The sequence below is a fragment of the Oncorhynchus masou genome, chromosome 16 (genome assembly GCF_036934945.1).
Source record: "Oncorhynchus masou masou isolate Uvic2021 chromosome 16, UVic_Omas_1.1, whole genome shotgun sequence".
In the NCBI taxonomy this organism is placed as follows: Eukaryota; Metazoa; Chordata; class Actinopteri; order Salmoniformes; family Salmonidae; genus Oncorhynchus; species Oncorhynchus masou.
The window spans coordinates 31568962-31592232 of NC_088227.1; the positions used below are offsets into that span (position 1 = coordinate 31568962).

The 23271-nt window shown below is 43.5% G+C and overlaps 1 protein-coding gene across 6 annotated transcripts in view; it reads left to right on the forward strand.

Moving 5' to 3' along the window:
* The first annotated feature begins 310 nt into the window (after positions 1-310).
* The window catches only part of LOC135557832 (serine/threonine-protein phosphatase 2A 56 kDa regulatory subunit gamma isoform-like), a 41690-nt gene continuing 18729 nt past the window's right edge, over positions 311-23271 (forward strand). For 4 of the 6 annotated variants that reach the window (XM_064991476.1, XM_064991479.1, XM_064991480.1 and 1 more), the window contains exons 1-4: positions 311-408; positions 860-907; positions 2406-2571; positions 21343-21542. In XM_064991476.1, the coding sequence (XP_064847548.1) occupies positions 382-408; positions 860-907; positions 2406-2571; positions 21343-21542 (441 nt within the window). In that variant the 5' untranslated portion in view covers positions 311-381. Of the gene's footprint in view, positions 409-859; positions 908-2405; positions 2572-15339; positions 15539-21342; positions 21543-23271 lie in introns of those variants that run through there. The other 2 variants (XM_064991477.1, XM_064991481.1) reach the window with 2 other exon arrangements.

Here is a 23271-nt window from a genome sequence, read left to right on the forward strand (position 1 = left end):
CACATTTGTTTAAGCAAGTCAGCCATATCAGCTATGTTATTTTAAAAGGCAGTAAATGAGGCTGAATGAACAGTTTGGCTGCCAGGCATGGCTCCTCTGATAGCAAGGATTTACTCCATTGGGTTTAAAAGAAAGCTCTTTTAAAGATTTTTATGGTAGGTTACATAGGTGTAGGTTAATCGGTGGTGAAATTCTTTCATTTTTAATTTTGTATCACAAAATATAACGTGATCGACCACACACTACCGCACAGTAGGTGGCGGCGTGCACAAACAAAATATGCGAACGCCATGATACCAAAGAAGAAGAACTGCTAAACGTTGTTAGGCTTTAGCTTCTGGAGAGCGTCAGAGAGGGAACGAGGGCGGCTACATTTTTGCAATGCCGAATAAAGCGAAAAAAGAGAAGGTAAGTTGGGAGTTGGCTTGCAAAACCGCAGATACGAGTAGTGGAATGTACAACAACTCGTTTGATGTTTTAAACTACGAACAGGCGGCCATCGACTCGACATTTGCAATGTCCCATTATGACTAGCTAATGTTAGCTAGCTATGCTAACTTGGATAGCTACCGTTAGCTGGCTAGTTGCATGTAGCTAGTCAGATTATTTGTAACAAAAAGTACAGTACGATTTGAGAGACATAAACGCATAGCTAACGTTTGCTACATTTTAAAGTTAGCGTCTTAAAGTAACTAAATAACTTGTTCAACTTCAAGAAAACTGTCAAATATTAGCTTTGCTTGGGAATGTAAACATGAAGAAATGCTAGCGTTTGACATTAGTCAACTTGCCCCCTGTCCCTACACATGACTTAAATGACTTGTGAATAAGGCATGTCTAAAATATGTTTTCTTTACAGGAGTCGGGAAAAGTTGTAAAAACTGGAGGTCAAGAAAACGACCATGAGGTAACTAAACACCTCGCTAGCTCTTGAGAACCTGTCTATGAATGTGCAAGATAAACACTTAACGTTAGCTACTACAAAAAACTATATATATATATATATATATATATATATATATAGCAAACATTTCGATGCCATTTTGGTCTACCCAAGCAGTGGATATGAACCTGATTCGCATGTAGAGAGGCTGGTTGTCTGTTTCTAAAACATGGTAGCCACTATCCCTTTACTGTGTCCGAATATAAAGAATGCTTGCATAACATTAACTACTACCATTGTGATCTGAGACCACTTAAGAAGGCTAGCTATGTCAGTTAAAATCAGATGTACTGAAGATGTAGATCTGGCCATGAATCCACAGGAACATACACCAGTCAGTGATTAAGCCCTCATAGAAACGGTTTGCCCTCCTCTCTCTCTCTCTCTCTCTCTCTCTCTCTCTGGGGGTGTAATCCGGGGTTATCTATCTGTACACTGTGTCATCAGCCATGCAGCCGATCTGCTAATGTGCCAGCGTTGTGTCGAATTGAAATCGCTGTATTACTCCCACAACCCAATCCAACCCCTCTGCATACCGCCAGGTTCCGCTCTCCTCTGGGATGCTTGTGGCCACTGGGGTTCTAAGCTTTTGACGTCAGTGGGATGATGACAATGAAACCATGGGAGTCATATTATACAGGCTGGTTCAGGTTTAGTAATACCCTTTGTTTAAGCTCCAATGGCCTGAGCTGGCACGACCTTCTCATTGTTTGAGCTGGGTTATACAGGTCGATAGATGCAAGCAGAGAAGTTTGTTGATATTTATTCTGCTTGTTTCTGAACAGCCATGTCTGCCTCTTTGGTTACATGGAGCTAGACTTATTTCCTATCTTGTCTCCTGTGTTTTTTGGATGTGTGAACCACACCACTTTCTTACCCAAGGGCCTGACCAGCTGCAGTATGAAGCTAATACAGTATATGAAGCTGACACCGCTATGAAGGTATATAGTTAGGAAGCTAACTAGTAAATTAATCAGCGGGAGAGAAGACCTTCTGTTGTGTCATGGGTCAGTAATCCACGCCTGTCATGTGTTCCAGCAGCTTTATTCCTCCCATTACTAGACAGTCGGCAGGCCGGCTGCTCACTAAGAAGGCCTAAAACCCTAAACCCTGTCTTGTAGTGTGAAAGGCAACATTTAGTTGAGTTCAGTGAATTTGACATATCCCCCTTCTGATGTAACTCCATAGCGGAAAGACAGCCTTGTCAGGTGTATATGTGGTGATTTAAAGGATCCCAGCAGGCAGGTGGGACAAGACTATAAGAAACTGCCCACATTTACCAGTTTTCATATCTAACCTAGGGGGACCGGGACGACTCTTCACGGGGTTGTGTTCAGTAGGGAAAAACCTTGGGAAATTAGATAAAAATGAATAGTCCCTCCGATTCATTGTTTTGTTTGGTGTCGAATGAACAAACCTTGGTGCATGCTCTGATCCATGCCCCCCCCCCCTCTCCACACAGCAGGGTTCCAATAGGAAAGGCAGTAACAGCGTCCCTCCCGCCACTCAGCTGCTGAAGGGCAAGCAGCCGGGTTCCCAGATGCCGGTCAAGAAGGACAAGAGGCAGAGCTCGTCCCGCTTCAGCCTCAGTAACAACAGAGAGCTGCAGAAGCTGCCTGCCTTCAAAGGTACGATTGGACCTAATCTAGCCTAGCCTTAACTCGGCCTATTCAAAGACATATATTTTGTCTCTGTTTGCTCCATAATTGAAAATAAATCAAGGTACCTAGGCAATGGTCTGAATCCTGCGTTGGTTTGGTTTCTCAGCCCTCCCAACTGATGTATGTGCTGGCCCCTGTCCCTTTACCCATGTCCCATTTCCCCCAGCTCTGGCTTATCCTCTAGGTTTAACCCTGGTAAGCTTTAGCATAGCTGCCTGCCATCTCCAAAAGCTCTCTTGCATTCTTTTCTGATGTAAATCACAGCAATGTCACCATCACTCTCTCACTCTCTGTGCAAGTCTCTGTACCTCTCCACTGCTCTGCCTTGCTATAAAATGTACCTCCGACAGCGTTGCTCAGGACGTGGAAACAAACAGTGGACGTAAAGGGCTCTGACTTTGTGCTGGATTTAAACGAAGTGTCTATATTTAGGGGGTAATCCAGAGATAAGGCTTTGATGCTGCCAGGCCCTTGTTTCAGGATGCTGCCGGTTGCCAGATAAGTGGGTGGCTGGCAAAGAGCTACATTACAACCCAACTACCCTCCCCTGCATTTCTCATGGACAATATCAGCACTGGCGTATGCAAATCCTATGCAGTGTTATAATGTTACTACTGTGAGTGACTGGCATGCAGTTGGCTGTCCATGGCAAACTATTATAGATGTGGTATGTGTGCAGTATGCACATCCAGCAGATTTCATAAGTACATAAGCTATGCTACACCACGTGAAAAGGACAGGACCCGTGCAGTACTTAGGCCTAGATGCAGGGTTTGAAATAACATGGGACATTTGGTGTTTAAGAGCTGGGGCAAAGTGGAGAGCTCCTTTAGTTTCTGTCTAGACATTCAACTCTGTCTAGAGTAGCCACACAAGCCAACTGCTTCAGCAGTGATAGTGTGTCCTGTACACCTCTCACTCTTCCCTGTGTCTTCTGTCAGACCGCTTACATTCAGGCAGACACTTATCTCTGATCATGTAATGCCTTTGTTTCCTTTCTCTTGTGTTACTGTGTTCTTTACGAGTTCGATAAGCTCAGTCGTGATAACAGCTGGTCACATCCATGGGCCCAACGAGGGCTTTTGATAAGGTTGTTCTGCAAATATTGTCCGATGGACCATGACCTTGTGGGTGTTGCCAGTGGTCCTGTCCTATTAGGCAGTCAGGCACCGAGCAAGGCCTGCTTTCATTCCACACATTCTCCTCTGGATGGAGATGGACTCTTTTGGGCGGCAGCAGTCAGGCTACACCGAGCTTTAGTCCTGCTGCTTTTTGAATGGCTGAACTACTGCAGACTAGACTGCTTCATAGAGCTTTACCAACGGGTTGTCTCTGGACACCTGGGCCACATGAAGAGGTAGAGTGCTGCTTTTGGAGAGTTGGTTCTGTGTAGCTGAAGAGCTGATTTCCGAGAGCTACAATGAACTTTCGGGGTTGTTTATTTTGTGTTCCACAGAGTTTTAGTAGGTGCCTCTTTTTGACAGCAGACTGACCAGGCAGGGGAAGATGCAGCCTGATACCACCTCACATTATTGCTGAGGGGAATATGCAGTCTGCATCCTGTTCACGTGGTGGTAATGCCCAAAAAAAAGCTGTTCCAGGATAATGTTGACCTTTTCCACAGTTTGATAAGCATGAGCAACTTGCTATGTTGGGGGAAAAACAACACCACAGTGTTTCAGACGAGTGTCTGTTTTTAGTTAACCCCCCACTTGGCTCTCAACTCTCCCACCACTGCAATGGTTTGCCAAAAGATGGTGAAGAAAGGAACGAACAGCAGCTTGTGTTTTTGTTTGAGATCCCGTGACAGAGGAGCTGTCTTGGGAGGGATACAGTTTCTCTCGCTCTCTGTTGGGAACTGTTGTCTGGAGGAACTGTTGTTTCAGAGCGGAGGAACTTCACTCTGTGACTGTGAACTCAAGTCATTGGCTGGATGACATATGGCTTCAGTAGTAGCTTGAGGTCAATAGAACATGGTGTTGAAGTGTCAGCAGACTCATAAAATAATTCTTCAATTACTTCCATTGACACATCTTTGAAATTGCTACAATACAGACCTTGTTGTTATAGCCAGAGTAGCCCGACGTGTCACAAGTTTAGTCCAGTTGTTCTGCAGAGGCTAGCGGGAGAGTTTATATAAATGGCTGGAGCCCGGTGGCCTGTGCCAAATGAGAGTTTGGAGGATAGACTGCACGCACTCACTCATTGGTTATCAGAAGAACAACAGCTCTTCAGACAGGAGAATGCCCCATGACTAAGTAGGCCAGAAACCGCTCTTTATCTCACACACAAACAACTTGTTTTTTTTTATTCTTGTGGGGACCTAAAATTTCCATTCAAAATCCAATTTTACTTAAAGTTAACTTCTAACGCCAAACCCTAACCTAACCTCTAAGCTTAAAATAGCCTTTGACCTTGTGTGGACATGGGAAATGTCCTAACAAGGGAGAATTTCTTGTTTTACTATCCTTGTGGGGACTTTTGGGTATTTCAGGTTGACATGAGGATAGAAGAACAAGACAACACACAGAGATGGCCGGTGTTTCTTTTGCATGTATTTTAATGACTTCTGAGGATTTTGTATGATGTATTGAACTACACTCCAGTGTATTTTGTAACAGATACTTTTGAAAGCTGTAATTTGTAGTTTCAAAATACTTCACTATACCATTTCTTTATAGCAGTTCAACATTTTGTGTCCCTCTTTCACCCTACATTGGTATACCCTACATCAAGTCTGATGGCACTATGGTGTGATATGAGCATCTGATAAATGAACTATGTAATTTAAAAATTAACAATTGCATAACATGTTGACTTACTCTGATCTCCGCCCTGAAACGAGGTCAATGGAAATACCCAGTGTGCTTTGCAGTTGTTCAGTTTTGCATATTTACATTATGGTCATTTAAAATATGCTCTTATCCAGAGTGAGAGTGCATTCAACTAAGATGGATAAACAATATATCACAGTCATAGAGGTTTCTTTAACGGTTACTGACAATGTTGTTGCTTTTTGCTCGGCTACTTCCAAATGTATTTTAAAGTACATGTATTTTAATTGAAACATTGGTCTATAGGGTATTTTGTAGTTGTATTTTGTACCTTATGTCCATCCCTACACACCACACACACACACTTTAAATACTTGAATCCAGAAATTACATTAATGATTCAAACATTTCAATGCTCTTGTATACAAAAAGCTTCCCTTCTCCACACAGCTAGGCTGCCCATAACCACTAAAACAGAGCATTACTTCACCAGTTGCTTTGCTCTAGTCGTATGCAGGCCTGCAATCTTTAGTTCACGTACCGTAAACCTTTGTACGTGGCTGAGACTGCCAAATATCAGCGCCACCACACACACAAACCAGGAATTCCTATATAACTAAACCGAATTACCTGTTATCAGTATTTTCTAATTGTAATTAGTTCTACTGGTAACGATACATTTACCTACTCTTGAATACTGCCAATGGTACTAGTTAACTTACAAGAGAGAGGCTTCTTCCTTTAATATTCTTGCAGATTATTCAGTGTGGCGCACAGTGACATTAGCTCTCTCCCCATGTGCTACTTTGCCACGCAGCCTCCTTCACGTCTAATGTAAAGACTGTTGGTTCAGTCTGTATCTATAGTAACATCAATACTTATACCTTCCTATAGTGACACAGAACATCCATCCATCAAAATGCAGTTGAGTTCACAAGTTGCACTATGACTCACTTCACCTATTTGATTTAGGTCAGAAACCACAGTAGGGGGGAAAGTATGAAACATGCCAAGAATCTCACTGCCGATGGGTACTTATCACAGTGGGAGGGTGTTCCTTCTCTTGCTAGACAGAAAGCAGTACTTGCTGCGTGCTGAGCCGGTAGCGACGAACCTGCCGATTCTACTTGTAGACTCGGCCAACAACTTGACTTTGAACCAATGTGCGGCAGGTAGCCTAGTGGTTAGAGCGTTGGGCCAGTAACCGAAATGTTGCTGGATCAAATTCCAGAGCTGACAAGGTAAAAATCTGTTGTTTTGCCCCTGAGCAAGGCAGTTAACCCACTTCTCCGAGCGCCGAAGACTTGGATGTCAATTATGGCAGCCCCCTGCACCTCTCTGATTCAGAGGTGTTGGGTTAAATGAAGACCCATTTCAGTTGAATGCATTGTTGTTCAACTGACTAGGTATCCCCCTTTCCCCAATCCGAGTGCACAAACCCCCACGTGGGGACCGGAATTTGGAATTTTCTCCATATATCGGTTAAATGTCATGAGCCAGTCACTCTTCATGTGCAATGTAAGTTATGGGATGGTAGCTGGTTAAGTGCACAGATGCAATAGACACAACAGTAAATATGATGGAGATGATAGTGGACTACAGGAAAGAGAACCGTGCACGCCCCCATGCTCATCGACGGAGCTGTAGTGGAGCAGGTTGAGAGTTTCAAGTTCCTTGGCGTCTACATCACCAATAAACAACTAACATGATCCAAGCACACCAAGACAGTCGTGAAGAGTGCACGGCAACCTGTTCCCCCTCAGGAGACTGAAGAGATTTGGCATGGGTTCTCAGATCCTCAAAAGGTTCTACAGCTGCGCCATCGAGAGCATCCTGACTAGTTGCATAACTGCCTGGTATGGCAACTGCTTGGCCTCTGACCGCAAGGCACTACAGAGGGTAGTGAGTACAGCCCAGTACATCACTGGGGCTAAGCTGCCTGCCATCCAGGACCTCTACACCAGGTGGAGAAATTGTTAAAGACTCCAGCCACCCTAGTCATAGACTGTTCTCTCTCTACTACCGCACGGCAAGCAGTACTGGAACGGCAAGCAGTACTGGAGCGCCAAGTCAAGGTACAAGAGGCTTCTAAACATTGTACCCCCCTTGTTTAAAAAAAAATAACGATAGTTTGGAGATATAGTTTTCAAGTAACGGAAAGTGTAATCTGAATAAAGGGGAAAAAAGGCCTGCCTTTGCACATGGGGTGAGACATTCTTAGTCATTTCCTAGAGAACCATTTAGGATTTGAGTAACTTTTGTATGACTGATTTCTGCCCTCCGAATTCATATTCGTCATGTTAATAGGCCCTTTTAATTTTGTCTGGCTTGTCATTCCAAATATAATATTTTTTTGTTCATATAATTTAAGTGGGTCACTAGGTGTAGGCAAAACCATAAGCAAATAGGTAAACTGTGATGTGACTAGAGTTAATCAGGGAGAATTCTTTTAATTTATTTCCCCCCCCTTTGATGGCAAGATCTATTTTTGTTAACTTTCAATAAAAAAATATATTGGAGTGAGATCATTTCTTTCTATCATGATAAGTATACTGAGTATGTCAACATCCCCGTCAGACCATTTTATTAGTCAACTACACAGTAATGTAAACTTTTTTTTGTGATCCAATACATAATGTAGTACATTTACCATAATTTGGTTAAATCCAGAGAGGTTAGCAAAAGTATCTAGATCCTCTGAGGCTGTGGAGGGATTCTAATTGTGGTTTTAATAGAAACATGAATTCTCAGCGTACAATGAAACCTTTGTTTTTAAGCCATGGATTTCTAATCCCTTAATGTTATTGTTGGATCTAATTTTAACAGCTAACATTTCGATGGCAATAATAAATAGATATGCCGATAGTGGACAACCTTGTTTTTCTCCTCTTGACAGTTTAAAACTTACTGAGATGTAGCCATTATTTACTAGTTGTTTTTTACATAGGGTTACTATACTTAAACCCATTTTAAGAGATTCTACAAAATTGATATATTCTAGGCATTTTATATATATATATATATATATATATATATATAAACTCAAGTCTTTATCAAAAGCCTTTTCAAAATCAGCTATGAAAACCAGGCCTTTTTTCCAGATATGTCATAGTATTTTATTGTTTCCAGTACATTATCTCCAATGTATCGTTAATGTAAACTGTTGTTCAGGTTCGTTATCATTGTTTTAGTTTACAATGGAGCCCCTAGTTCCACTCCTCATACCTCTACCTCCTTTGTCCCACCTCCCACACATGCGGTGACCTCACCCATTATAACCAGCATGTCCAGAGATACAACCTCTCTTATCATCACCCAGTGCCTTGGCTTACCTCCGCTGTACCCGCACCCCACCATACTGTCTGCACATTATGCCCTGAATATATTCTACCACGCCCATAAATCTGCTCCTTTTATTCCCTGTCCCCAACGCTCTAGGCGACGAGTTTTGATAGCCTTTAGCCGCACCCTCATCCTACTCCTTCTCTGTTCCACGAGTGATGTAGAGGTAAACCCAGGCCCTGCATGTCCCCAGGCACCCTCATTTGTTGACTTCTGTGATCGAAAAAGCCTTGGTTTCATGCATGTCAACATCAGAAGCCGCCTCTCTAAGTTTGTTTTTCTCACTGCTTTAGCACACTCTGATCCTTGCCGTGTCTGAATCCTGGCTTAGGAAGGCCACCAAAACCTCAATTTTTCTTACCCAACTATAACCATTTCCGTCAAGATAGAACTGCCAAAGGGGGAGGAGTTGCAATCTACTGCAGAGAGCCTGCAAAGTTCTGTCATACTCCCCCCCCCCAGCTCCCAGCTGTGCCCTGAACACCATCTGTGAACTGATCGCCCCCCCCATGTAGCTTCAGAGTTTGTTCTGTTAGGTGACCTAAACTGGGATATGCTTAACACCCCGGCAGTCCTACAATCTAAGCTAGATGCCCTCAAATCTCATACAAATCATCAAGGAACCCACCAGGTACAACCCTAAATCCGTAAACATGGGCACTCTAATAGACATTATCCTGATCAACTTGCCCTCCAAATACACTTCTGCTGTCTTCAATCAGGATCTCAGCGATCACTGCCTCATTGCCTATATCCGCGGTCAAATGACCACCCCTCATCACTGTCAAAAGCTCCCTAAAACACTTCTGCGAGCAGGCCTTTCTAATCGACCTGGCCCGGGGATCCTGGAAGGATATTGACCTCAACCCGTCAGTTGAGGATGTCTGGTCATTCTTTAAAAGTAACTTCCTCACCATCTTAGACAAGCATGCTCCATTCAAAAAAATGCAGAACTAAGAACAGACATAGCCCTTGGTACACTCCAGACCTGACTGCCCTCGACCAGCAGAAAAACATCCTGTGGCAGACTGCAATAGCATCGAATAGTCCCTGCGATATGCAACTGTTCAGGGAAGTCATGAACCAATACACACAGTCAGTCAGGAAAGCAAAGGCCAGCTTTTTCAAGCAGACATTTGCATCCTGTAGGTCTAACTCCAAAAGGTTCTGGGACACTGTAAAGTCCATGGAGAACAAGAGCACCTCCTCCCAGCTGAAGCTAGGTAACACGGTCATCACAGATAAATCCGTGATAATCGAAAACTTAAAGCATTTCTCAACGGCTGGCCATGCCTTTCTCCTGGCTACTCCAACCTCTGCCAACAGCTCCCCCCCCCCCGCAGCTACTCAACCAAGCCTCCCGAGCTTCCCCTTTACCCAAATCCAGATAGCAGATGTTCTGACAGAGCGGCAAAACCTGGACCCATACAAATCAGCTGGGCTTGACAATCTGGATCCTCTATTTCTGAAACTGTCCGCCGCCATTGTCACAAGCCCTATTACCAGCCTGTTTAACCTCTCCTTCGTATCATCTGAGATCCCCAAGGATTGGAAAGCTGCCGCGGTTATCCCCCTCTTCAAAGGGGTAGACACCCTGGACCCAACCTGTTACAGACCTATATCCATCCTGCCCTGCCTATCTAAGGCCTTTGAATGCCAAGTCAACAAAACAGATCACTGACCATCTCGAATCCCACCGTACCTTCTCCGCTGTGCAATCCGGTTTCCGAGCCGGTCACGGGTGCACCTCAGCCACGCACAAGGTATCAAATCAAATTTTATTTGTCACATACACATGGTTAGCAGATGTTAATGCGAGTGTAGCGAAATGCTTATGCTTCTAGTTCCGACAATGCAGTAATAACCAACAAGTAATCTAACAATTCCTAAACTACTGTCTTATACACAGTGTAAGGGGATAAAGAATATGTACATAAGGATATATGAATGAGTGGTGGTACAGAGCAGCATAGGCAAGATACAGTAGATGGTATCGAGTACAGTATATCCAAAAGATGATTATGTAAACAAAGTGGCATAGTTAAAGTGGCTAGTGATACATGTATTACATAAGGATGCAGTCGATGATATAGAGTACAGTATATACGTATGCATATGAGATGAATAATGTAGGGTAAGTAACATTATATAAGGTAGCATTGTTTAAAGTGGCTAGTGATATATTTACATAATTTCCCATCAATTCCCATTATTAAAGTGGCTGGAGTTGTGTCAGTGTGTTGGCAGCAGCCACCCAATGTTAGTGGTTGCTGTTTAACAGTCTGATGGCCTTGAGATAGAAGCTGTTTTTCAGTCTTTCGGTCCCAGCTTTGATGCACCTGTACTGACCTCGCCTTCTGGATGATAGCGGGGTGAACAGGCAGTGGCTCGGGTGGTTGATGATCTTTATGGCCTTCCTGTAACATCGGGTGGTGTAGGTGTCCTGGAGGGCAGGTAGTTTGCCCCCGGTGATGCGTTGTGCAGACCTCACTACCCTCTGGAGAGCCTTACGGTTGTGGGCGGAGCAGTTGCCGTACCAGGCGGTGATACAGCCCGCCAGGATGCTCTCGATTGTGCATCTGTAGAAGTTTGTGTGCTTTTGGTGACAAGCCGAATTTCTTCAGCCTCCTGAGCCTCCTCCACAATCATCTCCTTAGTTTTGTTGACGTTGAGTGTGAGGTTATTTTCCTGACACCACACTCCGAGGGCCCTCACCTCCTCCCTGTAGGCCATCTTGTCGTTGTTGGTAATCAAGCATACCACTGTTGTGTCGTCCGCAAACTTGATGATTGAGTTGGAGGCGTGCGTGGCCACGCAGTCGTGGGTGAACAGGGAGTACAGTAGAGGGCTCAGAACGCACCCTTGTGGGGCCCCAGTGTTGAGGATCAGCGGGGAGATGTTGTTACCTACCCTCACCACCTGGGGGCGGCCCGTCAGGAAGTCCTAAACGATATCATAACCGCCATCGGTAAGACAGTACTGTGCAGCCGTTTTCATCGACCTGGCCAAGGCTTTTGACTCTGTCAATCACCATATTCTTATCGGCAGACTCAGTAGCCTTGTTCTTTCTAATGACTGCCTTGCCTGGTTCACCAACTACATTGCAGACAGAGTTCAGTGTGTCAAATCGGAGGGCATGTTGTCCGGTCCTCTGGCAGTCTCTATGGTGGTATCACAGGGTTCAATTCTCGGGCCGACTCTTTTCTCTGTGTAGATCAATGATGTTGCTCTTGCTGCGGGCGATTCCCCGATCCACCTCTACGCAGACGACACCATTCTGTATACTTCTGGCCCTTCCTTGGACACTGTGCTATCTAACCTCCAAACGAGCTTCAATGCCATACAACACTCCTTCCGTGGCCTCCACCTGCTCTTAAACACTAGTAAAACCAAATGCATGCTTTTCAACCGTTCGCTGCCTGCACCCGCACGCCCAACTAGCACCACCCTGGATGGTTCCGAAGCTCTGCCTTATCTCAGTTCACTGGTCACGATGGCAACACCCACCCGTAGCACGCGCTCCAGCAGGTGTATCTCACTGATCATCCCTAAAGCCAAAACCTCATTTGGCTGCCTTTCCTTCCTGTTCTCTGCTGCCTGCGACTGGAACGAATTGCAAACATCGCTGAAGTTGGAGACTTATCTCCCTCACCAACTTCCAACATCTGCTATCTGAGCAGCTAACCGATCGCTGCAGCTGTACATAGCCCACCCAATTTACCAACTTCAGCCCCATACTGTTTTTATTTTATTTACTTTTCTACTCTTTTGCACACCAGTATCTCTACCTGCACATGTTCATCTGATCATTTATCACTCCAGTGTTGATCTGCTAAATTGTAATTATTCACTCCTATGGCCTATTTATTGCCTACCTCATGCCTTTTGCACACAATGTACACTGCTCAAAAAAATAAAGTGAACACTTAAACAACACAATGTTACTCCAAGTCAATCACACTTCTGTGAAATCAAACTGTCCACTTTGGAAGCAACACTGATTGACAATAAATGTCACATGCTGTTGTGCAAATGGAATAGACAACAGGTGGAAAAAATAGGCAATTAGCAAGACACTCCCAATAAAGGAGTGGTTCTGCAGGTGGTAACCGCAGACCACTTCTCAGTTCCTATGCTTCCTGGCTGATGTTTTGGTCACTTTTGAATGCTGGCGGTGCTTTCACTCTAGTGGTAGCATGAGACGGAGTCTACAACCCACACAAGTGGCTCAGGTAGTGCAGCTCATCCAGGATGGAACATCAATGCGAGCTGTGGCAAGAAGGTTTGCTGTGTCTGTCAGTGTAGTGTCCAGAGCATGGAGGCGCTACCAGGAGACAGGCCAGTACATCAGGAGACGTGGAGGAGGCCGTAGGAGGGCAACAACCCAGCAGCAGGACCGCTACCTCCGCCTTTGTGCAAGGAGGAGCAGGAGGAGCACTGCCAAAGCCCTTCAAAATCACCTCCAGCAGGCCACAAATGTGCATGTGTCATGTGGGCATCTTTCTTTTGGTGTTTTTCAGAGTCAGTAGAAAGGCCTCTTTAGTGTCCTAAGTTTTCATAACTGTGACCTTAATTGCCTAACATCTGTAAGCTGTTCGTGTCTTAACGACCGTTCCACAGGTGCATGTTCAGTAATTGTTTATGGTTCATTGAACAAACATGGGAAACTGTGTTTAAACCCTTTACAATGAACTGTGAAATTATTTGGATTTTTATGTATTATATTTGAAAGACAACCCTTTTACAAGACCCTATTGTTTTTGTGCTGAGTTTATATACCAGTTGGATCCTGTTTCAGTAATAATATCAGACCTTTTTGCTTGTCTGATAATCCACTGTTTATGTAGGAGTGGTTAAAACATGCTAATAATGGTCTTCTGAATATATCAAACTTTGTTTGATATACTTCCACTGGTATGCCATCCATCCCTGGAGTTTTCCCGGACTTAATGGCTTTAATTGCATCAAGAAGTTCCTCCTCTAATGTGGCCTTCATCTGTCTTTCTGTACAGATGTCAATTTTACATTGTTAAAAGGAAAAAAATCCATACAATTTTCTTCGGTTAGTGGAGATGGAGGAGACTGAAATGAAAACTTAAAGTACTTTAAAAATATTGTTCGGTGAATCATAGTCCCGCTATTGTTATTTTCCTGCTGCTCTTTTACTTTGTACTTTTATTTCTTCTCCTTATCCATATTTTAACTGCATTGTTGGTTAGGGGCTCGTAAGTAAGCATTTCATTGTACGGTTTACACCGGTTACAACCTTACAGCATGTGACTAATAAAATTTGATCTGAAATTCTTCCTCCTAGCTAGCTAACCACTGTAGTTAGTATTTCCATTATAATTCAATCACAATGCCTGTTATTGCAGTGTCCTTAGCTCAATAGCTATGTTGTGCTAACTAGCAAATATGCTAGCGCTAGCTAAAAATGTCGCTATGGGCTGGCAGTGGCAGTATGGGATTATGGAGAGAATTACATTGTCATTCGGTAGATATTTTTCTAGCTGTGGCCATCTCTTTCAAAAAGTACTTTCTACAAAATAGCAACATTGGCACATCTAGCTAGCTAACGAACATTGGAATCTAGACCTTAACACTAAGCAACGAAAACGGACATGCATTGCCAAACAATGCTACTGCCACCTCAAGGCCTTGACTGCCAACTTCATGGTCTTTGCGGTGTGAACTAAAGATCTTGACTACTGACACTGTTCAGAGGTGCTAATTACTCTTTTTTATTTAATTATTTTTCCTTTATTTTACTAGGCAAGTCAGTTAAGAACAAATTCTTATTTTCAATGACGGCCTAAGAGCAAGAGAAGAATGTGAGCCGTAGTCGTTGTGTGCGCGCTGTGTGTCTGCCTGTTGTGCTGGTGTTAGTGATGTAACTGCTCACTCTGAGAGCAGCTGAGGCAGAACATTTGCTCACAAGCTTCCTGTGTTTATAACTGTGGCTTCCTGTTTCTTACACCTGGGCCATATGTATGTGCACGCACCCACACGGGACCTCCGCTTTTACTGAATGATAGTCAAAATGCCTCCAAGTGTTTTGCTATTTTTCACGTCTTTCATCAATCACTGTCATTATGTATCCTTGTTGTTGTGCGCAAGAGATAAGATGCAGCCTAACAATAGGTGTGTATAGATCTGACCTACTGTACGTTGTATAAGGTATCAAAGTGCTGTCTGTGCTTTTCCTAGAGCCAAGATAAGGCGGGTGATAATGTGTAGCCTTTTAGACCGATCCTACACTGTTTGTTTATAGGGGGTTACTTTGTCTGAAAGTCTTGATTTATTTACATTGCTCTTTCTGATGGGAATGCCATTTATTGTAATAGTTGCGGGGGCAGGGTAGATGTTTGTGTGAGAGACAGAGAAGGAAAAGACATGAGGGGTAAGGTTTTCAGAGCTTGTCATTTTTCCCACTGAGGTTGTTAGCCAGACCTCCTGGGTCTGCTCCAATCACTGCAAAGGTCCCGCCTCTTCCCCAACCCACCAGCAAATCCCCTCGACCTGCCTCATGCTTATGCATTCTGACAGCCTGCCCCATGTGACCCAGGTTGGCCAATCAGACTCCATAGAGTGATGACATCACAAACTAGCCTGTTCCCTCCAACTGCAGCAGAGTTTCATTTTCTGCTCGGAGTGTTTGGTGTTAAAATGGAGGCTGGCTCCTCGCCTTAGCCTGTGCTACCCTCTCCTCTACCCCAGCCCTTAGATGTTGACAGGCACTAGTGCTGCTAGCGTGATGGTTCTGGATGCACCAAGCTCAAATGGGCCTTTTCAGCCCGTGGCCCTCATGCATTTCAGAGGTGAGCAATGCTAGCTGGCTATTTCTTTTCTCTGTCTTATATCTGGTTCTCTCTGTGTGTCTGCGCGCACGCTAGGGGAGGTGGGCAAAAATGTTGCCATTTACCATCTGTAGCTGTTTTTAATGTGCTTTGCAGATATAAAGGGTTTGAGACTAAAGCCTTCTAGGAGGTGGCGGGGAAGGGTGTCTTATCTACTGTCTGGGCACCTGGAGTTTTTGGAGCAAGTGAAGATTGTTTTTGTCGTAGGCAATAAAGGAAGGTTTTTGCTAGGGCATTGCATAGCTCAGTGTGGGAGAAAGGGAGGGGAAGGGGGCTAGTTTTACTGCCTTCTGCCTCTACCATCCCCCACCAAGACTGCTGATGTCAAAGGATGTGAGGTCACAGTCGTTTGTGTGTTTGGTGTCACCCAGAGCCCTTTTGCTTTGTCCCTCGCAGTGGAGATGGATGTGTTTTCCCTATATTCATTCAGTTGTTGCCGCTCCCGAAAATATTACTACATTCAAAAAAATCATTTTTGGGATGGTAAAATTATTTCAGTGTAAACTATAACCAGATATATAAAGTATGTAGAACAGATAATGGAGCTACATATTTTTAAATGGGATCATCTTGAGAACTAACAACCATTGTTTATAAAAACAAATTTTAAAACTAATCAGCTATGTTTGAGTCAATCCGATAGAATAAGAACACAGCATAAGCCATGGCAAAATCTGTAGAATTGCAGGAAAATGCCTTTAAAAAGGTCAGATGTTCTCTCTGCCCCATGGCAAAATGTGTAGCTTTAAAACAGACATGTGCAACCACTACTGAAGGAAATCTGTTTCCTACATCTTCAGTGTTAAGCAGTAGCTTTAAGGACCAAATTAGTACAACAGTAGCAGACACTAGTCATTTGAATATACATTGTTTGGTGTTCTGTTTTTACTAATAGTGAAGAAACTACGGTTTCCTGATTGCAAAATCAGCTGTCGTTCAAATCTCCATAAAAGCTAATGGCCTCTGGCACTGTTGTTGTGAGTAGTCTGCTGAGACACTGTAGGAGTGACACTACCGTTTTGGCTTAGAGGTGTAGACTTGTGTTCAGTGTTTCCACTCTTCATTTAGCAGTGTTGGACCTCGGCTGGTAAATTTGTTGGCATAGCTTCAAAATATACTGTATTCAAAACATTAAGGACATCTGCTCTTTTCATGATAGACTGACCAGGTGAATCCAGGGGAAAGCTATGATCCCTTATTGATGACACTTGTTAAATCCACTTCAATCAGTGTAGGTAAGTGGTCACCAACCAGTCAATAGCCAAACAATAAAACCTTGATTTCCTTTTTTTTAACGGGGGGTGGTGCACCGGATTCAGCTGCCCTGCGCGCTCCGGGTAGGCGAAGTGTTCCCATTTTTTTTAAATTGTTTCATGTATCTAAAGGAGCAAACTCTGCCTTCCCGGCAGGCATGGGGAGCAAGCAAGTGCACCTATTGGCCAGTGCTAGGCCTATCGGATGTCTCAGATTATCATACAGTAACCTACGTAGCATGTGTAAAATAAAGATCCCTTGAGTGCACTGAATACTATGAAATTTCGAAACTTTTCTAACCTTAACTAGAGACTGTCAATGAATACAATAAAGAGCTGCTGTTTTTGAGTGATTTATTTTCACACTTTATATAATCCATAAAAAGCTCGTTCTCCCTACTTCAACCAGCTCTGCCGCTGCAATGAATGAGTAGGAATGTGTGTCGATAGGCTTATGCTATTATTATTATTATTATTATTATTATTGGCTTAGGTCTTTTTCACTATAGTTGAAAATTTCACTTCCTTTGTTCATAGGAGTAACAACATGAATTTGTGCATGAGACATAAATAATGCGGTGCAACTCGAGTTGTGCCATCAGCTGGAAGATGATGTCCCCTCTTCGGTCAGTGCCTTTGAATAGGCTATGTTAGGTGCCAGGTGCACCGGTTTTTGTCAAGAACTGTAATGCTGCGGGGGTTTTCACACTTAACAGTTTCCCTTGTGTATCAAGAAAGGTCCACCACCCAAAGGACACCCAGCCACAAGTGTGGGAAGCATTGGAGTCAACATGGGCCAGCATCCCCGACGAATTGAGGCTGTTTTGAGGGCAAAAGGGGTGTGCGCAACTCCAATATTAGGAAGATGTTCTTAATGTTTGGAATACTGTCTATTTCTGGTGAGATGATACACTTTTAAATGGATAGTCATTGGCTCATTGACTGGAAGTCTGTGGCAACAGCTAGCATGTCATTATGATAGCGCTAGTAGCACCCCCCCCCTCCCTTTACCACCACTGCTGAAAACAATCCTATGGGAAACACTGGTGTTACTAGGCCTAGTTATGAAAAATGCATTCATGCTATTATTTTGCATAAAAATGGTGCAAACATTCAAAGCAGTTGGTTTAGGCAAAGCAGTTCACACTTTCAGCTTGTCCTAAATCATTAAGTAGGCCCTTCTTGACACACAATTGCCCTAACCGTTTTGCCTTGGCTGAGTCCGGGTCTGTGCATCAACCTTTCAGATGTGCTTGTGTTCACTGGGAGGTATGATGAAGCTGATCCTAGATCTGTGCCCTGTTTTACACCCATAGCGACTGTACAGATGTTTTCTCTTAACCTGTAAATGTCTTTGGAGGCAATAAGGGCATGAGCCCATGCACACATACACTGTCAGGTGTGTGTTGGGTACACGTCCCTTTAATATTTTAGGCATGATGGGGGACCCTCGGGCTGTTGTGTAATGGCACTAGGACTGCGGTAGGGTAGGCATGGAGGAGTGGATAATGGGACACGCATGTTAGAGCAACAACGTGTCTGAACACTCCTGACACAGTCATGTTCCACCGCAGGAGCAGTGTTATGCAACAGGGGATAATGAAGAAGAGGGGTCGTGTTAGCACTGGGCTGCCAAATCAGGTAGTTTCTTTTTACTTAAAAAAACCCCACATGTTTAGGCCTATATAGAATTGTCCAGTTTGGACAATCAGCAGGTTTGGTGAATTTTGCTGTACTATGATTTGTTGTGCTATGATCAACAGCCCTCGTCCCTGTTTCCTCAACCTTTTCTGTAGGATTCTCTCTGGAGCTTCGTCCCAAATGACCCATGGTCAAAGTAGCACACTACATAGGGAATAGGGTTCTGTTTGGGACACACTCTTGGTCATGCTGTGGCAACTAAAAGTCTGAGAGCCAGGCAGTGTTTCACTCATAAGGTTGTGTGTTTGCTGGGATGATACTGGTGGAGGTTGTCCTCCTCAGTGTCGGGCTCTTTTGTAGGTTTAACATATTTATTTGCACCAAAGAAAACAAGTGATAAACAACAAAAGATTAAAAAAATACAAATCACATTTTCTCACATGCGCTGACTACAACAGGTGAAATGCTTACTTGCAAGCCCTTAACCAACAATGCAGTTTTAAGAAAATACCCACCCCCCCAAAAAACAATTGATAATGAAGTGGATGGGGTTGGAAGCCCAATGGCTTATATAAAAAGCAATATACAATACAAAAGTAAAAAAATAAAGGTTTGTTAAAATAGATAAAACCCTCAATGTACAAATTAACCTATCAGAAATTATTTATAAGGGCTTAAATAGATGCCATCCTTAGCACCAATGTACCTGACCAGGTAAGGTATTGAACTCAAGACAGCAATATCTCGCTGAGTTAAAGCCAAGGTTTTAGTTCTGGGAACCAAAATGAATGTTTAAGTCTCAGCTAACCTGCCATGGTTAGGGTACCCATCATGCGAGCATAGTTTTTCCTCCATCTTTGAGAAACAATTTTATATCTGCCTTCTCATTGGCCAGAATGTTCCCGTCTGCCTTTGGTCTTTGGGAACATTTAACCCATTGTAAGAGCGGTGACTCCAGTATCTTGTCAGTATATACCACCATCTTTGTCAAAGATGCTTTGTGTATATGGCCGCTGATCCAAAGTCCTTTCTCTCTCCTGCTTCAGTGGTGACCTAGTGTGCAGGTAGTGGTAGTAGGTCAGTTCAACCAAGATCAAAATGACAAACTTGCAACAAAACAATTCAAGGCACTCATTTCTAAATCATTTTAAAACTAATAGCGTTTGTGTACCCAACACAGGTTAAAATAAACATTCTGAGTGGTTTACCAGAATGCACCGTCAGAGCTTTGTTAGACTGCATTTGTTTTCTCTTCAGATTGGAATTGTCATGTAGGCCTAGTGTATGAAGCTGGCTGCTTCTAAATATTGATTTCTGTCAGGTTGTGGTCAGTCATCGCATGCACAGTGCACACGGCAATGATGCGTGATGAGCTCGCTAGCTACACTATATGAAGTGCGGCAGTGTAGCCTAGTGGTTAGAGCGTTGGACTAGTCACCGGAAGGTTGCAAGTTCAAACCCCCGAGCTGACAAGGTACAAATCTGTCGTTCTGCCCCTGAACAGGCAGTTAACCCACTGTTCCTAGGCCGTCATTGAAAATAAGAATTTGTTCTTAACTGACTTGCCTAGTTAAATAAAGGTATAAAAAAATATATATATATATATATATTACACACAAAAGTATGTGGACACCCCTTTTAAATGAGTGGATTTGGCTATTTCAGCCATACCTTTTGCTGACGTGTATAAAATCAAGCACACCGCCATGCATTCTCCATAGACATTGGCAGTAGAATGGCCTTACTGAATAGCTGTGACTTTCAATGTGGCACAGTCATGGGATGTCACCTTTTCCAACAAATCAGTTTGTCAAATGTCTGCCCTGCTAGTGAGTACGCTTCATGAAATGGGTTTCCATGTCCGAGCAGCCGCACACAAGCCTAAGATCACCATGCCAACTGTTGGCTGGAGTGGTGTAATGCCCGCTGCCATTGGACTGTGGCACAGTGGATATGCGTGTTCTCTAGAGTGTTGAGTCACATTTCACCATCTGGCAGTCCGACGGACGAATCTGGGAGAACGACCTGCCTGAATGCATAGTGCAAACTAAAGTGTGGTGGAGGAATAAGGGTCTGGGGCTGTTCATGTTTCGAGCTATGTTCCAGTGAAGGGAAACCTTAACACTATAGCATAAAATTACATTCTAGTCAATTCTGTGCTATCAACTTAGTGGCAACAGTTTGGGGAAGCCCATTTATGGTTTCATCATGACAATGCCCCCTTCCACAAAGCGAGGTCAATACAGAAATGGGTTTGTTGAGTTGTGGAAGAACTTGACTGGCCTGCACATAGCCCTGATCTTAACCCCATCGAACACCTTTGGGATAAATTGGAACGCCGACTGCGAGCCAGGCCTATTCGCCCAACGTCAGTGGCCAACCTCACTAATGCTGTTGTGGCTGAATGCTGCTGGGACTTGCTGCCAATGTTAACCCTAGTGGAATGCCTTCCCAGAAGAATGGAGGCTGTTAGTCCCCCCCCTTGTTGCAATAACTCCACATTAATGCCCTAGATTTTGTAATGAGATGTTCCACATACTTTTGATCATGTAGTGTATCTACCTGAGTGAGCCTTCATGCACAGAAAGGAGACTGAGCAGTTATTTGGATGTTAATGTTTATTTTATGGCTGCCACCTTCTGTGCCCCTGAGCCTGAATTGAAAGTGTTTACATTTGTATTCGTTCAGTAGGCTCGGTAATCAGGAGCGTCAGTTTTTTTTTTTGTGTATTTTTTTCAAGCTCTCACTCATTCTCTAGTTAAGTGGCTGGGTTTTTGGTTATTTTGTCTTTATTCTGTGTATTTTGTCAAGCAGTGAAAATGAATTTCCTTGTGTGGATAATGAATCTGACTCATCTCTCCCCCCTCCCAGATGTCCCTCCGGCGGAGCAGGAAAAGTTGTTTGTCCAGAAGCTGCGTCAGTGCTGCGTCCTGTTTGACTTTCTGTCGGACCCTCTGAGCGACCTGAAATGGAAGGAGGTGAAGCGGGCAGCGCTCAGCGAGATGGTGGAGTACATCACCCACAACAGGAACGTCATCACAGAGCCCATCTACCCAGAGGTGGTGCACGTGGTCAGTAGACACAGTGAAGAATGCCTTGGGCGTAATTATTAGTGCACACTGTCCCAAAACATTTTTAAACATAAAAGGGAAACAAAAGTGTTTGTTAGTACTCCCTCCCTCTTTTGGACCTTGTTTTGCTTATTTTTGGTTCCTGGTTTTTCAACCCTTCTAAACCTTCATGATGTTTTTCTTCTTCCGTTTATTGTGTGGTGCACATAGGCCTAGTCAGTTGAGAAGGCCCTCTGGTGACATTGATGTATTGTCCTTAGGGGTGTGAACGTATAAAAGTTAAAACGTTTAAACGAAGTTGGGACCCGTTAATGTTAAACAAATATACCCTTAACTGAAAAACATATTTTTTTAAATTAACTTAAAATCACAGTTCAGTTATACAAACTTATATTGTTTTCTGTGTTTATAGATTATCTTAACATATGACTGCCAGCCTGCCTTCTCATGCCTGCCTCTCTCTCTCGTGCTGGCCTGCCTTCTCCTGCCACTCTCACATGCTGGCCTGCCTCCTCTGTCTCTTGGCTAGCGGTGTGCAGACTTCGGTCTGTTGCGAATAGAATATCCTAGCCTATTCTGGCACCTACGGTTTTGGGCCAGTCTCGCGGGCATGGGGTAGTCTACTCTAGGGTTGGGCGGTATCCGGATCTTCATATCCTGACCTTCATACACAAGAAGCGCCATTTGATTCCAGACCATAATATAGACCGTAAAAATACATATTATTTTTGCACAAAACAATTGTAAGCAGCAGGGATCTTGATCCAGGAGGCGATTTGATTCTCTGCTGTAAAAAAAAACAGCTTGATCTTGCAAGCTAGCTACTTAGCTAACAAGTTCGCAAACCAAATGCATAGTTGGAGCCCCAAGCTGGAGATATTTTATTTGGCATATCTTAGGTGGTTATTGTAAAATATTTTTTATACATTTTACATTTTTGAAAACCATAGTCAGTATTTCAAAATGCCATGTTAACATTAACTGGTATACCCTCCAAGCATAGCCTGTGTGATTTCATATGAGGCAAAAAAAACAATACCAGTAGCATGTTTTGATTACGCTTTTCAGACAATGGAATGTGGCCCTTGAAAGCGCTGCAGCATGTTTGTCTGTTTGGGTAGTCTACACTATGTATTTTTTTAAAATGCCCACACGAAACTTTCTCTGGTGAGATGAACTGACATTTACTTGTCTTTAAAGGAATTACTGCTTCCATCACTAGGCAACCAGAACTGTCAATCATAATCTCGAGCTACTGCGCGAAGCCGGCTCGCAGACTACTCACTCCTAAAAAAGTACTTTAAAGTTTGTTAAATACCGTGACTTACCAATACACATCTCGCTACCATACCATTAAACTGCATAAATAACACAGCAGCGTCTATTGTTGTCAGGGAAAAAATACAGAACATTTTTACGCCGAAGCAGAATTCTACAGTCGTGGCCAAAGGTTTTGAATGACACATATTAATTTTCCCAAAGTCTGCTGCTTCAGTTGGTATGATGGCAATTTGCATATACTCCAGAATGTTATGGAGAGTGATCAGATGAATTGCAATTCATTGCAAAATCACTCTTTGCCATGCAAATGAACTGAATCCCCAAAAAACATTTCCACTGCATTTCAGCCCTGCCACAAAAGGACCAGCTGACATCGTCAGTGATTCTCTCATTAACACAGGTGTGAGTGTTGATGAGGACAAGGCTGGAGATCACTCTGTCATGCTGA